Source organism: Mytilus edulis, chromosome 1 (assembly GCF_963676685.1).
Source record: "Mytilus edulis chromosome 1, xbMytEdul2.2, whole genome shotgun sequence".
Lineage (NCBI taxonomy): Eukaryota > Metazoa > Mollusca > Bivalvia > Mytilida > Mytilidae > Mytilus > Mytilus edulis.
The window spans coordinates 102,785,428-102,803,294 of NC_092344.1; the positions used below are offsets into that span (position 1 = coordinate 102,785,428).

General features: G+C 30.7%; 2 protein-coding genes across 7 annotated transcripts in view; both read left to right on the forward strand.

Annotated features, from left to right (window-relative positions):
* The window catches only part of LOC139498624 (receptor-type tyrosine-protein phosphatase mu-like), a 51,832-nt gene extending 35,928 nt beyond the window's left edge, over positions 1-15,904 (forward strand). For all 6 annotated transcript variants that reach the window (XM_071287135.1, XM_071287112.1, XM_071287103.1 and 3 more), the window contains 15 exons: positions 150-237; positions 741-817; positions 1,920-1,956; positions 2,641-2,738; positions 3,170-3,289; positions 3,527-3,675; positions 5,018-5,153; positions 5,818-5,967; positions 6,578-6,677; positions 8,478-8,551; positions 10,845-10,979; positions 11,836-11,967; positions 12,214-12,371; positions 13,634-13,769; positions 14,552-15,904. In XM_071287135.1, coding sequence (XP_071143236.1) covers positions 150-237; positions 741-817; positions 1,920-1,956; positions 2,641-2,738; positions 3,170-3,289; positions 3,527-3,675; positions 5,018-5,153; positions 5,818-5,967; positions 6,578-6,677; positions 8,478-8,551; positions 10,845-10,979; positions 11,836-11,967; positions 12,214-12,371; positions 13,634-13,769; positions 14,552-14,626 — 1,665 coding nt within the window. In that variant the 3' untranslated portion in view covers positions 14,627-15,904. The remainder of the gene's footprint in view (positions 1-149; positions 238-740; positions 818-1,919; positions 1,957-2,640; positions 2,739-3,169; positions 3,290-3,526; positions 3,676-5,017; positions 5,154-5,817; positions 5,968-6,577; positions 6,678-8,477; positions 8,552-10,844; positions 10,980-11,835; positions 11,968-12,213; positions 12,372-13,633; positions 13,770-14,551) is intronic.
* LOC139516491 (uncharacterized) overlaps positions 1-17,867 on the forward strand; it is a 735,418-nt gene that overhangs the window by 536,537 nt on the left and 181,014 nt on the right. The window lies entirely within an intron of this gene.

The following is a 17,867-nucleotide window of genomic DNA, read 5'->3' on the forward strand; positions in this document are numbered from 1 at the left end:
ATTATATTGACGGAATAATTCATTTCATAGAAACTTTTCCGATTTCAAAGCTTACAGGAAGTAGAACTTTTATGAATTTGCCGTGCTTACTTGACTGCCGAGCCATGAGTCATATCTTTTTACAGTATAATGTGACCTTTTTCTTTCAGCTTATTCCGGCTGGTCTAACAGCGTGCTGTGAAGTAGCACAGAAGTCGGAAAACAAAATAAAAAATCGTTACGGGAACATTATAGCTTGTGAGTTTTTATACTTAAGTTGATTTTTAATCAAACCATGGGTGGTGAAAGATGCCTGAGTTATGATTTAAAGATATTAATGTTCTCAGCAGTAGGCGTTTTCACTTTGTAAGAACTGGTTTACCACACTTAAAAACAGTGGACCTTAGAGCTTTAATTTGTAATAATCTTGGGAAATGATATAATGTTGTAATTCCCACATAAATCACATCTTAGAAACATTTCATCCCCCATGATGCGAATTATATAAGTATTTAAGCAATAAATAATTACAGATCATATAGTTTTTATATTGATAGGCATTATAATTCAGTTTAACTAGGCCAAAGAAGTATATATAATACACATCAGTTTTAATGAAACTAATCAAATATGTTTTTTTTAATATTGGGATTACATTGTACCTTTTTAATCTCCATAACCAGTTTAAAATGACAAGGTTTATGCAAAATGGTTAAATATATCCACCCTGATTTGATTAAAACTATTCCATGATATTTTAGATGATCACACTCGAGTTATACTGACACCTGTTGCTGATGATGAGAACGATGATTATACAAATGCCAATTATATTGATGTAAGTACATCTAGCATCCTGTGTAAAGAAGATATAGTAAGCTTAAGTTGAAAAGCATTATAATGTATTGAAATTGAAATTGATACCAATAAATGCATGCGAATAGATATTAATCATGCTAGTGATAAGAATTGAAAAACAAACTAATCTCTTTAGTAAATACCAATTACGATATGAAACGTTTAGAAAAGATAGAAATCGATTCCTTTATATATTTGCTTTTATCCCTCATTATTAATTGTGCAAATGAAAATAAAACTTTATAGATTTGGTTCATTCAAAGCGTATTTTTATTTACTTTTAAAATGAACGATTAAACAAACTCATTTCAAAGCTAGAAATGTCTAAAAAGGTCGAAACGTTGGGATCTATATGACCAAAGGCGACATGAAAGAAATAGCCAAATTCTTATAAGGTCAACTTTGCTTGACGGAATTTATTTTTATTTGTTTGATAATTTCTTTAGTTATGAAAGGTCAATTTTATAAAAGAATTGACACACTTATCTTTGATCATTTTTGAAGGAGATGATTGGATCTCAGTTTCTTAAATAATTTATCAAAATCTTAATTAGTAATACCTCTTGATAACAAAATCAGTTTATACTTAACACAGACGTTTTGCTTGTTATATGCAACACAATGGGTGCAACTGGATTAACATGAATGTTTTACCTTCCTAAGCAGTTGTATTCAGCACCGGTTTTGGTTGGACTCATGTTGCGCAATCTTAAATTATTTCTTTGCGATATTTAATCGATCCTAAAAAAATTGGTGTTTTGATATTGTTTTGATAGGATCGCGTGTACTTTTCTCTAACATACTTTTTTTATTACCCCTTGGTATCATTACTATGATATATTAGACCAAAGTAGTTCAACAATATCGAAAATAAGATTTATAGGAAATGGCTATTAGAAGAATGGAAATACGGAGGTCAACACGGACGAAACAAATCAAAAGGAGACAAGTGAACAGACCAACAAAAAATACTTATACAATGATAAAATATTCAAACCAAAGCATTGCATGAAAGTTAAATGATCTATCGCCTACAGAGCAAAAAGATATTATTATTTATTTAATTTGTTTTTCATTCACAGGGGTACAAAAGAGAGAAAGCATACATTGCTGCTCAAGGTATGAACAAGTATTGTTGCTCATATAAACGACAATTTTATTTTATGTGTAAACGTAGTATGTCAATTTTAGTGGCGGTAATGACTGGTACATCCGATGCGGGACTATAATGTTTTAGAACATTCAAAAGCATCAAAAGCGAAAAAGGAACACCAACCACAAACTGTCTGATGCCAACTTTATCTGGCGAGTTTGCAACCATTTATCATGAATGCAACCATTTATCATGAACTGTAATTTAAGAATGAAATATTTCAATAAATTTTCCCGAGCACTGGCTAATGGGAGTCAGTCTTCCAGCAGTAGCACCATCCGGTATTGTATTTATCTATACGAATGAGTTAGATCGTATTGCCCATGATATATGTATTATGAAACAGTTTACAACATGTGCGTTATTCAATATGAAAAATGTATACAAAGTCATAAAACGTGTAAATTGAAATATTTTTTGAGACATTACTTCGATTCAACAGAGTTTGACAAAACGAGGTTCGACAGTATATAACGAAATTGTTGTGACCTAGACATTTGATAAATAATATTATTTTAGAAATTAGAAATAACTCCCTAATACAGTTCTCATAAAAGATTTCAAATATTTGGATAAAAAAATCATAAATGGAGCGACATTTTAACACAAAGAGATGAATTGACAATATAATATCTGGTTTAATGATTTAGGTCCTACCAAACCAACAATAGATGATATATGGAGAATGGTCTGGCAAGAGGACTCTAAAACAATTATAATGCTTACAAATCCAACAGAAACTGGAAAGGTAAGATAGCTTTATTCAATAAATTAGACATATTATATACATCCTCAATAACAATTGGAAAACCTACAAACATAAAAGATCATTCTAGCTTATTTATAACATAAAAGACAAAAGCACCCGACGAATGTTGAAAATGAAGTTGATTTTTTTTTGGCGAATATCAATTAAATGTTTTTTAAACGAAATATACATTTCATTATATTTAGTTATGAAACCATGTTCAATGGACCTTTTTTTACATTAGGAAATGCCTGTACAAAATCAGTAATATGACAATTGTTTTCAATTCGTTTAATGTGTTTGACCTTTTGATTTTGCCATTTGTTAGGCACTCCCTGTTTTGAATTTTCCTTGGAGTTCGGAAATTTCGTTATTTTACTTTCTAATCAGTACATCCGTAATATTGCCATACAAACTTTTTTTATCAACAGAAAAAATGTGAACAGTATTGGCCAGATGCAGGAAAACAGGAGTATGCAGGTCTAATCGTGGAGTTTTTAGAATGTCAATATTTACCGGATTTTTCCATCAGAACATTCCGCATTTCTAAGGTAAGAACATTATTATAGAATGATGTTTTTTTTTGTACAGAATATGTGTAAATAAGATGACAACCCGGTAACACAGTTTAACTATTAGAAACACATAGAAGTCAATATTTTGACCGGTTTTTATATTTTCAAATTCACAAAAAGACAAATATAAAAAACGCATATTCAGATAAAATTCAGATTTCGATAGTTGTTACATCTTTTGTTAGTTTCATGCTTTCTTTTTGTACTTGCCAGGACGATAAAACGACGGTAGTAAAACAGTACCATTATACGACATGGCCAGATCACGGTGTACCTAGATTTGGAAATTCATTACTTTTATTCCGGCAAAAAATAAGATTACATGACAATTTGGACAATGGACCACCAATAATTCATTGCAGGTTAGTGGATATTATGCAAAGCTTTCTGCCTCATTGAATTACAAATATTGATATGACAAAATATTCACCAAAGATATCAGACTGATAAAGTCATATGCAAAAGCGCGTCTTGTTTAAATATATACACCAGCAGCGCCTTAACCATATTGCATTTTACTTCTAAACATTCATGGTTAATTAAATTATATCTTGTTTACTCTATATAGTTATATAAATATAATAAAGTGTGTTTTCATTGAAGACTTGGTGTTCATTTGCCATATAGATTCTTAGCAAGAACGTAAACTTTCATTGCAGAAATTACTGAGCTTGAAATCTATTTCCCTACTTGTTTTGTAGCAAGATACGTTAAAAAGGGTCGAAAAATGAATGAGATATGTTATGACCATGTTTTGAACTCTTTATCGCTTCTTTTATTATTTTAGTTTAGTCTATAATAATGAGTATGATACTGACATAACCATTGAAACATGTGTCGCTATCAGCCTTGAGGATAGTAGGGTTTGAAGGTTAATCTTTTATAACTTTTATGTCCAACAACATGCAAAGATACAATAAACACGACATAAATCAAGATTTGATAGATGGAAAATGTATGCTTTATTATATAACCTGACACAATTTCAGACTTCAATTACGTTAATTTCATGTTGAATATAAACACTTGAATGTGATAATCTATGATCAATACAGACACCAGCAGTCTGAGATTAATCAGAATAAAACATAATCAAATTACATTAAATAATGATTTTGTATGACAGATAAAACAATGAGATACAATAATCCTGGCACCAGTCGCGTGTTGTCATTAGTTACCTGTATTTGACCAAGTGTATGACATATGATAGTGAGTCACGAGAGATATTTGCACTGACCAATAACCCTAAATGCTATATTGAGTCATTAGTTTATTGTTTAATTTTATTGGACAAATCGATATTCAGTGTTAAGATAGGGTTTCAAGAAAAAGAAATGATTTAAAATATCAAGACTATGCTTGATTGTATAAATCATGAGTTATATCATGATTTATGTTTAATTTACTCCTGATAGTATCTCAAGTCAAAGGGAGTTCAAACATTCGAAATTGGTTGTGAACCTAATGATTCAAAAATATTCATTATGGATCACGACTGGGAAAAATATGAATTATCTATTTAGATTTTTTATTGATAAAATGACAGAAATACAGTTTTATTACTGATACTTAGAAATTTGCATGTTATCATGTATCTTCTATAGACAAAAGCGGGAGTTTTTAATGCATTATCATGTGCGAATGTCATATGTATTTATCAATCTGTGACAGTTGTCAGAATCCCGATAATTTTTATTTCAGTGCCGGTGTGGGTAGAACTGGTACTTATATTGCCATTGATGTCAATCTAGACCAGGCTAAAAATGAAGGAATTGTTGATGTTCACAACTTTGTTCAATTAATGCGAACACAGAGGGTTAATATGGTCCAAACTTTAGTATGTATTAGAATGTAGAGCATTTTTGTAAATCTTTTATCCTTTGTAAATCAGCTTTGACGAATTGATATACGCTGAATAATCTTGATATTGGAAATGCAATGATATAATCGTACAATACAATTAACGGTTATAATGTACGTCATCCTATATTTGTGTACAACAGAAACAACGTTCAGGATTTGTACATTCTAGATGTTTTAAAATACCAATTTTTCTGGAAGTATTATCTTCTTGAAATACTGATTACTACGAATGATATCATGATAATTATAATGTATAGCAGGAATATCACATTTGTTTTACAGTTGTTTTATCGTTGGTTGATAAAGTCGAGCGTTTGGTCTGTCAGTATTTATGAACTTCCACTTTTTCAATTTTGAGTTCGTTTTTTGTTTGTTTTACATTTCTTACTCATTTTTGTTTCATATTTATAAATTTGGCTTTAACTTATGTATTCTTTTGTAATTATTTAGTAACGAATTATTTTACACCGATAAACTACTGTCACCTGAATGATTTTTATACTTGTGATATGAACGTATACAATGTGGATGACCATAAAGAAATTTAATTTGAAGATTACTTTTCTCTCAAGTTTTCAAAATCATTAATAATTCCTGTGACAATGATTTACCACTACACATTACCATATATTTTGCAGGAACAATACCTATTTGTATATGACGTGTTACTAGAAGCATTAATATGTGGCGATACAACAGTCCCAGTACAAAAATATCTAGACACACTATCCGATCTACTTCAGTATGACGAGTCTATCAGTAAAACCAAGATGGATGAACAGTTTGAGGTAAAATGTTTACAGATAATAACGGTACAAATATATTCATAGTTATCATTAGGGTCTTGTTTGTATTTTGTAGTCTGTCTTAATAAAGATGGACGATCCGAAAGGGAGAACCAAAACTCATTCGTCAAAGAGAGCTTGTATACATCTTTTAGCGTTTAAACGTTTAGTTTGAGAATTCCTGATAAAAGATATTCCTCCAAAATAAGATATTAAGTGTCATTTTCATCCTGTATTGGTTGATACCGCTGATGCTAGACGACTAGTCCTTTAGGGTATCATCAGCTCATTAAGTAGTGTCTCTTTACTGATAGTGGGTCGGTATTGTTGTTATTTTACTTTGAACTGATGAATAAATAGGATAGTTCATATCCTGAACGTGGTTGAAGCCTTTCCAAGTAAATACATGTCAACAGATAATTGTACTCACTGCCCGAATGTAGTTTTCATGTTAAGAGATTTGTTTCTGTGTTTTATTAACATTCAATGTAGAACATATGAATTAAGAACTATAAATACTAAATTGATTACTTCATATAATCTTTGAGGCTTACATCAAAGCATTCAACATTTAAGAGATTGCATGATATAATTACAAAATAATTGATTTCAGGTTTTAAGATTATTATCAGCAACCATAGAAAAAGATGATAGTACTTCAGCTTTGCATCCTGAAAATATTTTCAAAAACAGATCGACGGAAATAATTCCAGGTAAAATACATCTCTAGTCTAATTGCAATTAAAGACCCAATCTGTCATTTACGGTATTTTATCGGTAAGTCCTTGTCTTATCTCATTTTGCTTTCTTTGTTACATTATGCCTCCGGAATATATATAATAAAAACGTTATTCCTCATTATTAAGTAAAATACTGCATGTCTTTAAGTAAGACTTATTAAGTGTCATTTTCATCCTGTATTGGTTGATACCGCTGATGCTAGACGACTAGTCCTTTAGGGTATCACCAGCTCATTAAGTAGTGTCTCTTTACTGATAGTGGGTCGGTATTGTTGTTATTTTACTTTGAACTGATGAATAAATAGGATAGTTCATATCCTGAACGTGGTTGAAGCCTTTCCAAGTAAATCCAAGTAAAGTTAACGTTCCGTGATACAAAAGCGTGGTGAAGTTAATGAATATTGCATGAATCTCAATAAAATGGACATAACACTATGCAACAATAGATATTTATTGTAGATAACATAGACTTTTATCTTTCGCCTATCTCGTTCATTCCTATTATTTCTTGATATACGTTTGTTTTATTTAGTCAAAACCTGAACACAATAACTATCCTATATCTATTTTATCATATAATACATACATGGACTAACGAATAACAACAAATATTGAACATCACATCAGACTCATCACAAACACACGCCCCTAAAAAAAGAAACAACCTGCATAAAAAAACATTAACTATCAGTACTAATCAGACCGTTGATTTTCTCTTTTACATAGTACTTTTTGTCAAACCAGGGATTTTTATAACTTACTTGACTGTATGGTTTTCCTTACTGTTGAAGATCTTTCAATGACCGGTATATGTTCACATCTTTTTCTTTATAAATTAAAACCATTCTGGTCAACAATTATAAAAAAAACGATTTCATAGTCGTGAAATATGACTTTGAATAAAGACCCGAGAGAGCTCCTTTCTTTTTTCATTGGTTTCTTTCTATAAACATTGCATAACACAGACGAAATGTGTGAGAATTTCTTGATGCATTTGTATTGACATAAGTGTCAATAACATTGAAAATAAAACGGTTATCTTAAAAGATATCAATACGGACACATGAAAAAACGTCTGGTAATAGTTGAATTGTGTTTATAGATGGTCCTTATTTCGTATACGTAATTATCAAAATTTTAATGATTTACAATTTCAACCATACAACAGATGTGATTTAATGAGATGATTTTATTACGAACAGACAATGTTAGCATGATGTCAGTTGTTGTTTTCGATCTATGAGTTTGGCTGTCCATTTCGGCCCTCTTTTGTAATTACAATACAATTGAAGAGTTCTCAATAGTCATTAACAAGTATAGAAAGGACACCAATGTTTTATGATAAAGGCAACAGTAGTATACCGTTGTTCAAAAGTCATAAATCGATTGAGAGAAAACAATCCGAGTTACAAACTAAAACTGGGAGGTAATACTTGAATGTCCGATAAGTTTGGGTCGTTTGTACAAGTTGGTGATACCTAATACGATGATTTGTTGTGTTAGGAACAATAATTCAAAAAGTGTACACAAAATGCAAAGTTTGAAATTAGGAGTTATCCTTCCTTTGCCAATTTTAGCAATGTTAACAGTTTACATAACTCGTTATTTCAAATGTATTTCATATCAGGCCATGTGTTTTAATGGAACATTAATTTGAATCATACATCAAACATTTGTTGTTCAAAGTACTTGTCATGGAACTGATAAACTAATTGAATCTTCAAGAATTTTTTTATTCATTTATAATATATTTTATATTTAATTTTATTTCAGCAAACAGATGCCGACCTTATCTCACTACACAGGTCGAAGATCACAACGATTATATTAACGCAGTGTTTCTTAATGTAAGAATTAAAAAAAAGATTGGTCGCTTAAGATAAGAAGTAACTTAAAATGACTTTCCACTATATTGGATTTTTTTACAAATGGGAATGTATAATTGTTACTTGAAAATTGATAGGCAAAATAATACCACAATATCTTTGTTTACTCTGACGTTATGCGCGTTATTGCGTCAATACCGTGTAATCAACCAGTACACATTAATAAACAGTATTTCTATAAAATCATAACAGTTAAAATTTATATCCAAAGACTAGACAGGTAAATACTATTCTGAAAAAAAAACCAACAAATTGTTTTATCATATTTTACAATAGTCTAAAATAAGGACAACATATTGACAAAACGTCAAAAATATGCGTGTCAGACGTAACAGACTATACACATAATGACTTAAGCAAGGGTGTTTGTGTTCTTCAAAACAGTGTTATATCCGCGAAAATTTGATAATGATATGCTATATATATAAAGCATTACATTATTACTGAATATGCGTTTCTGTAACGGCTAAGGATATCTTTTGGCAAAAACAAATAATGTTCATTATGGTCAGATTTAGGAAAATGTTAAGTTATCAAAATTTATAGGTTTTAAAATATAAGATTATATGAAATTTCGTTTGTGTAAATTCTGCTCACAAAAGTACATAGATATACCATATCAAAATCGCACAATAACTTTAGTATAAGTATATATAAATCTATGAAATTTTAACACAAGGTGTATGAGTTTTGCAGCACTCACACCACATATAAAAAGGCAACAGCTTCTGGCAAATGTCTTGCAAGATGTCCAATGTCGGTTTTCGCCGCTTTTTACAAATAAACTGTCATTTGTGACGTTATTTATTGAAAATTTAGATTTGTTGCATGCTGAATAGTGCTTTTCCGTAATTGTGCTTTAACTCTACAAAACAGCTACATACTTTTTGATGGTTTGCGTAGTCAAAACGACTTTGTTTTCAAAGAAACGAAATGTCTTGCAAGTTTGTCCACTGGACGATTTTCATACGTTTTCAACTTTGTCGATTCGGGACGCTATTTATGGTGGATAATCTGTATATATTTCCTCAGATAGAAATTTCTTGATCATCAGATACTATCAACAAGACCACAAAGTATTAAAAAAATTCCGATGACTGGGGTTATTCGTTTAGATGAGGTTATTATGTTGTGAACAAGTTGTGTATTACGAGAGGATAAAAAAATAATCTTTTTCAAATTTTCAAATTTGGGAAGGTTAAAAGTGCGATTTGTTTTAATTCTCTGCAATAAGATTCATATGTATAGAACTTGAAAGTGAAAATAAAATTGAGCCTGAAGCGTGGCTATATACCTCTCCATATCATACAAAGCTTGTAAACATATGAGATGAATATAATTAACCATTTTACTGACAATCAGTTTATTTCTTAATATAATTGTTCCGTTAATAAAGGAAGTAAAGTGAATTTTATAAGCAAGATCCGTTTAACTTGTTATTCCCGACAAACTTTTTTTTATTAAAGCAATATATATATATATTCTTCCTTTTTGGATCTAAATAGGGAAACAATGCATTTTATTCCGTTTTATGTCAATTGGTCTCTTGTAGAGAGTTGTCTCATTGGCACTCATTATACCGTATATATCTTTTCATTTCATATAGAGTTATGTATTACCCAAAAACGGTATATTTTGTTGTTTGTTGCTTACGTTACGTGGGAAATATCGAAGTACAGTATCCCGGAACAAGACGAAAAAGACAATATATTTGTTACCGCAGGCTGCTGGTGGACTATTGGTGCAGGGATAATGAAAATAATGTTAAAAACAAGTTATTGCTAAATAACAAATATATGAAATAAAGAATTAAAAATAGCTAGCTTGAGGCGATATAAAATCTCTGAAATAAATATTTTGAAGATTTTAATTGATGCGTGTTTCTACATCACAGGGTTTAAACGTCGTGTTAACATCATATAGTCCATAGAATATTTATTTTAATTTCCCAAAGAAAAAGAATGAATCAACTAAAGTAAGCTTGTTGAAGAATAAAAACAACTAATCTAATTGATGTAAAGCGTCAAGTGTCTATAAGAAAGTGACCAAATGAAATCAAACTAAATGATTTTAACAACGTTTTCATGGTCATTTCATTCAAGGTATTTCAACAAATTTAAATGTTTTAACACAAACATTAAAATAGTTGTTGCTACATGTTGACAAATTTATAAAACATCTACAGTCATGTTGTATTAAAACTGATTATAGATCTAATACTTTTAGACACTAATTCTTTGAAATTATATTCCAGGGATACGCACGAAAGGATGCCTTCATAATCACGCAGATGCCATTACCAAACACAATAGTAGACTTCTGGCGACTCATAATCGACCACAATTCTTATTGTATTGTAATGCTTAATGAAATTGACAAAACAGATAAGGTATACATATTAAAATTGTGAATGCATATATATATTTCGAAATCATATTTGTTTTGTTCATTGCAATTCTGTAAGTCATATTCTGCACTAATGTCCGAATTTACCCTGACAAACAATATCGACTAGAACATTTGAATTGTTGTTTCAATATCTAATATATAGTTTAATTTTCATTATGAAAAAGGATTATAAAACGACCATGAAAAATATTAGGATTAGACAATTGCATTGTTTATGAAATTGGAGATAACGGATGCAGTTAAAATGAAAGTGGTATATACTATTTCGAATAAAGGCAACAGTAGAATCCCGCTGTTCAATAGTCGTTAATCGATTAAGCGAAAGTAAATTATGGTTACAAACCAAAACCGAAGGAAACACATCAGCTATGCTTTTGTTTTTTTCTGTCTTTTTGCAATCATTTTGTTTGTCTTTCTTTTCAAGTAAAATAACAAAAAATATCGATATCCGAGAATAAATCAAAACGGAAAGTCCGTAATCAAATGGCAAATCTAAAGAACAAACACATCAAACGAATGAATAATAACTGTCATTTTCCTGACCTGGTACCGGCATCATCTTATGTAGAAAATAGTGATTTAATCTAGTTTTATAGCTAGCTCAACCTTTCACTTTTATTACAGTCGCACAAAATTCAATCGTGAATTTTATGATGTCAGGATGTTTCGGATGTTGGGGTTCGGATTCCACTGAAAAAAGAACATGTTTTTGGCTCATGCAAATTGGCAGATCAAAAATTGATTGGCTAAATATGAGACGAATATAATATATAAATATTGTTGATATGAAATGAATTTTGTTTTCAGCATTAAACCATTTTTAATCTCTTTTTAAGACATGTGAACCATATTGGACATTAGAAACTTGTGGTGAGAGTTACGGTCCTTTTATTGTCGAAACAACAGCAGAAATCAAATCTGACCCGAGTGTCACAGTCCGTGACTTTACGATTACAAATACATTGAATGTAAGTTGCTCCTCTCATTTATGTTTTGTAAATGTCAAATACGTTTCTGTGTATACAGTTTTAATATTAATTTAATGTCAATAGGTTTACAAGTCTGTCTTGCTAATTGATTTTTTAGGATAAGCAACTTCTTCAATATTTTACACATTTTTTCGAGATAAATGGATATTTCTGAAAACTTTCTTTTAGTATTTTATGAGACACTATGACGTTCAATATGACAATGTACCTATTTGTTAAATTTAGCCTCAGGAGGTTCCACGTGTGGTTCGACAATTCCATTTTCACAGATGGCCTGAAGGTGCTAATGTACCTAACTCAAAAGCTGCATTGCTGGAACTGTTAGATATGGTAGAAAATTGGCAAAAGCAAAGTGGGAATAAGCCAGTCACGGTTCACTGCATGTAAGTTTGAAAGACTGGCTAGGTTAATGAATTTATAGTACATAAATTTTTCATAGTATTGGCCAGAATAATGAATTTAATAGTATATAGTTTTCGTAGCATTTGTAGGAGGAAAATGCCTGTCATTATGACAACTAGTGATACACCACATCCCTTACTATTTAATACAAGAAAAAAAAATTATCTTAATCAGCTCATTCCAATAGTAAATGTATATGATTTTCTATATGATCAGTATAAATACCATCATGGTCTAATCCATCCAATGATCATGGCCAGCAATTTCAAAAATTTTAGAAGCTTAACGTTGAATTTTGCACGATCGTTTTGAAATATTCTTATACATTTACACTACTCCTATCCCAAACCAGTGATTCTACTGTTAGACAGGGGGGACTATAGTTTACCGATGTAAAACAATACCTTGTAAAATATACACATCCAGCAAAAAATACCACGATGGAAATGAATGATTAATATAGGAAATTTATATTAAACCAAGGGTTTTATTTGATAATCTTGAAAAAGGCGTGCCAAGAGTTTCAACCCAGAGAAACTGGTAAATCAATCAAGTTATTAACAATTTTGTAAAAGAAGAATTTATTATCTATATATCATGATTTACTTGTCCATTTTATTTCTACTTTTGTAAGATGCTAATTAGCATACGCCGATACTTCATCATCCAGAAGATTTTGTACATGAAAACAAAAGCTTTGTTGTTATAATCAACAAACATGATCATCGTTAAGATATGTAAAGCGTGGAAGACGCTTTTCTTCGAGGGTTTGCAACTGCATATTGTTATTTACAATCGTTACATAAATTACTATATGTTGAAAAAAATACCAATTTAATTAGTATCATAATAGTATTCAAATGTTCATTTGCGTCAGGCGACTGTGTCAATTCACGGACACAGTCAGTATTTCTATAGGGGTCAACAACATTTGTGTTGATTTTGTTTATAATACACCATAATTACCATTCGCGTAGATTCGTTACAGCTCAGTATTTGTTAAATCAAATATATCACAAAATTAAGAGATCTGTTATCAAGAAATCAATTATTTGATGCAACTAGATCCATCAGTTGAAAATGAAGATACAAAAGTATCATGTTATGTTTTTCTCAGTCTAAAGCATTTCATGTTTCAATTAAATGATTGGTTTAAATGACCTTCGATAGATTATTAAACCTTATTATATGTATCCCTATACAATATTATCATTGCTCGACCTTGAATATTCTATATATACAGGAATGGTGTCCTTCGAAGTGGATTATTTGTTGCAGCAAATTATGTATTAGAACGTATTAAGGCAGACAAAGAAGTAGATGTCTTCCAGGCTGTGAAACAAATGAGATTAAATCGTCCACAACTGATTGATACTCTGGTAGGTGACATATTGCTGTGCTATCATAACAGTATATATTGGTTCTTTGAATATTAAATTAGCAAGGTTGATGTTTATTATATAATAAGGGTCACATCTGTGTTGCGTTATTTCATGCGAGAGGCATTGATGACATAAGCACTATTACATGACAAATTGTAAATAAAGGCAACAGTAGTATACCGCTGTTCAAAACTCATAAATCCATGGAGAAAAAACAAAATCGGGATAACAAACTAAAACCGAGGGAAACGCATTAAATATAAGAGGAGAACAACGACATAACACTAAAATGTAACACATATAGACAAAATCCCACGAGAATAACAAATATAACATATATATATAACATCAAAACCAAATACATGAATATTATAAAAAGATCGACATAAATTCCCGATTGTTAAACACCGAAGAATTTCACTCAGCAAATGAGGGTAGATAAATACTTCCTTCAAATGAAAAAGTTCTAAAGTATCTTGCAATCATCAACATAAACAATAATCACAAATAAATCATTGTAAGAATACAATATGAAATAATCAATACGTTGGTAATGCCTTAAGATATGTTTAAAGATGGAAAAAGAAATTGATAACTTTTTCGGGCGCTAAATACCTTCATGGTTGGATCAAGAATGATTGGATCGTGCACATCTGTATTTCCCCTAATGTCATCCTATATTTGCCTTCAAAATCTGATTGAAATAATTATCAAAATTACATTGTTGGTTGTCCATAGCGACACGATCATTTATTAAGTATGTTTCATTTTTTTTTCAGGAGCAATTTAAGTTTTGCCACGAAATTGCATTTGAGTATCTCAACAATCAACACACGTTTTCTACATTTTCATGACAATAATGAAATTACACAATGACTATGTTGCTGGAGAGATAACCGATCCATGACGTCAGTCTGATATTTGAAACGTGCCAAATATGAAATGAAGGAGAGTGAAAAATTGGTGCTACCAAAAACTTTCATTATAAACTGTAAAATATCAGATCATATCACTGTAGAAAAACCATTGTTATAGAAAATACCTCAAACAGCTGAGCTATAGAGAGGGATAAGATGATTAAAAGCATTGTCCTGTTGTGTCTATTGAGAAAGAATATATGAACGAGTAGATGATATTAAAGTGTAAAGAATATTGGATGTTGTTGTACAGTATCCTTAAAACGGTTCTTTGAAATCGTTCCAGTTCAGAATATACATATTGAAGACAGTATTCCTTTAACTGCTGTGAAATGTTGTTTGGGTGAGAGTAAAAGAATAAAACTAAATTGTATTTCCACACTGACTTCTTTTCAGTGTAGCAATTTTCTCTGGTTTATTTTTAGAGATGTGTCAGTTTTACTTAAGTAAAGCTGATATTGTATGTTGTAATGGTAAATGAGTTAATTACTTCCTGTATTGAATAAATCGCTTTATATAACTAGTGTATTAACCATCTTATCTCTCTTTGCTAGTCTGTGATAGTTCATTATTACATAATATTTATATGTTGATAAAATGAGAGTGAATGAGGGCTTTATTTGATCAAATCTATTATAGTGAAGCTTTAGAATGAGAGTGCATGGTAGTCATGTCTGACGAGAAGAATATGAAAGATGAAAGAGGTGGCAAATCAAGATTAATGTTGCATTTATTTAGAAGTATTTTAGGCTCTTATATCATAAATGGCTAGGCATTTTTCATCTTTGACAAATAATGGATACATTTTTCTTAATACACATGTATAGACATTATTATTGATTTCAACATATCATTGTATAAAGAAACAATCACAATAATACGGTTAATTTATATAGTATGCAAAACTCTTGGTTCAGACGTCCATACCCTTTGCTCATATGTTCATGACATTATATTTTATTGACGCCAGTTCGTGTGAAAAGCTTTGTAGTGTAAGTTATACATTACAGGCCGGACATACTAATGGTTAATTATCGAAGTACGATACCATTTTACAGAAGTCATATATTTCATGGGATATTCATGACAGGAATACTAATGATTAAGTTTTCCTGAAACATTTTGTCAGCATTTATATACAGCTTTTAACGTTAGATAAAATCTTAAATGAAGCTTTATAGATCATATTGTTATAAATAAATGTGATTTTATAAATCAATTGTTTCTTTTATACCGCATGCGATAATAGTATATACATATAAACATTTTACGGGTATGGTTCATATAAATAAAAGCAACAGTAGTATATCGCTGTTAGAAGTTCATAAATCGATTGAGAAAAAAACAAAACCAGGTTACAAGTTAAAAGTGAGGGAAACACTAAAATGCAACACATACAGAAGCGAACTATAATATAACATTGGACGTTTTCCTGACTTAAAAAAAATACGGTGGTTTGAACCTGGTTTTATGCCTAATATAACATTTAAATGACAGGACTACAACACGAATATATGGAAGAACATACAGGACGGAGAAGTACACAAATAAACAATACAATAGAACATTACAACAAGCAAATAGTTATATTAAAGATACCAGGCTTATAATTTGATACGCCAGACGCGTGTTTTGTTTACATAAGACTCATCAGTGAAGCTCAGGTGAAAATAGCAAAGAGAGTCAAACAAAGATAAAATCATAGATGCACAAAAATTCCAAACAGTTGTGCCAAATACGGCTAAGGTTATCTGCCTGGGATAAGAAAATCTTTAGTATTTAGAACAATTCATACTTGCAAACAGCAAATTTTATAAAACTTACTATATAATTGATATACATGTTATAACACCGAAGTGGTGACTAACTACAGAATAAAAATAAAGACGTAAAACAACATAAATCAGCACATAAAAACAACACAGCCAAATAAATATAAATTAAAGGATTTAATTTCACATTCAGCTCAAAGACCTTTACAGTCTTTTGGGTGTCTTTTTTGATAATTTGCATTAAAACATATTTTGACATATAACCATCAGCGTTATTAAATAATTGAGTTTACTGTGGAATTCCTGAGTAGCAAACTCAACTTCACAACTTGGAATCCATGGTTCAACAGCATTTCTAAAAGCAGCAACCCTCTATCAAAGATATTACGACAGGAACGTTACGATCTATCCTTTCAGTACATGACCTTGAACACAGAACTCATTGTTGTGTAAGATGACAAAATCATAAGTCATAAATCATTACTACAGTAATTGGTAATGATAACTAAATATGCAAACTTCTTAAAGTTCAGACACCATGATAACATATATTCATCTAGATTTCTATTGCTCTTTAACCGGTTTAAAATCCAAAACAAAGACGGAAGTAGTAACGAAGAACTAACAACTTTTAATTAATAAAAAAGCGCTGAAAATCTCGATCAGATATTGAATTAGGACGATGACAAGGGTGATGAAAACCTTCAACACTATATAGAGAATACACAACATAGGACTTTCCAAAACAAATTCACATATTGATTGAAAATAATTAGGGATGACCACGTGTACATGAGTACTCGAGTATTGCTCGGTAGTACCGAATATCGATTAACAAAATGATAATCGACTAATCGGCTTCCTGTTAAAATGTTGTTGCTTTGTTACGCTTATGAGAGCTCCTCTCGGGAAATTAAATATAAATCAAACAAATAAAAAAATAAATATTAATCAAATGAATAAAAAATTCAATACAATTCAAATGTTTGCGTTTATCTCCTCCAAACAGAGGATGGATATACAAACTAATCTTAGCTGATCTTAATCCTTCCTCCAATGCAGTACCGTCAGAGCATTTTGGTTTTTTTTATCAGCAAAACTGTTAGTTTTGGCACAATTTTTTTGAATTCTGGGTCCTTAATGCTCTTCAAATTTGTGCTTGTTTGGCTTTATAACTATTTTGATCTGAGCGTCACTGATGAGTCTTATGTAGACGAAACGCGCGTCTGGCGTATTAAATTATAATCCTGGTACCTTTGATAACTATTTACACCATTGGGTCGATGCAACTGCTGGTGGACGGTTTTTCTACGAGGGTATCACCAGCCGAGTAGTCAGCACTTGGATGTTGACATGGATATCAATTATATGGTTATTTTTATAAATTTCCTGTTACAAAACTTTGA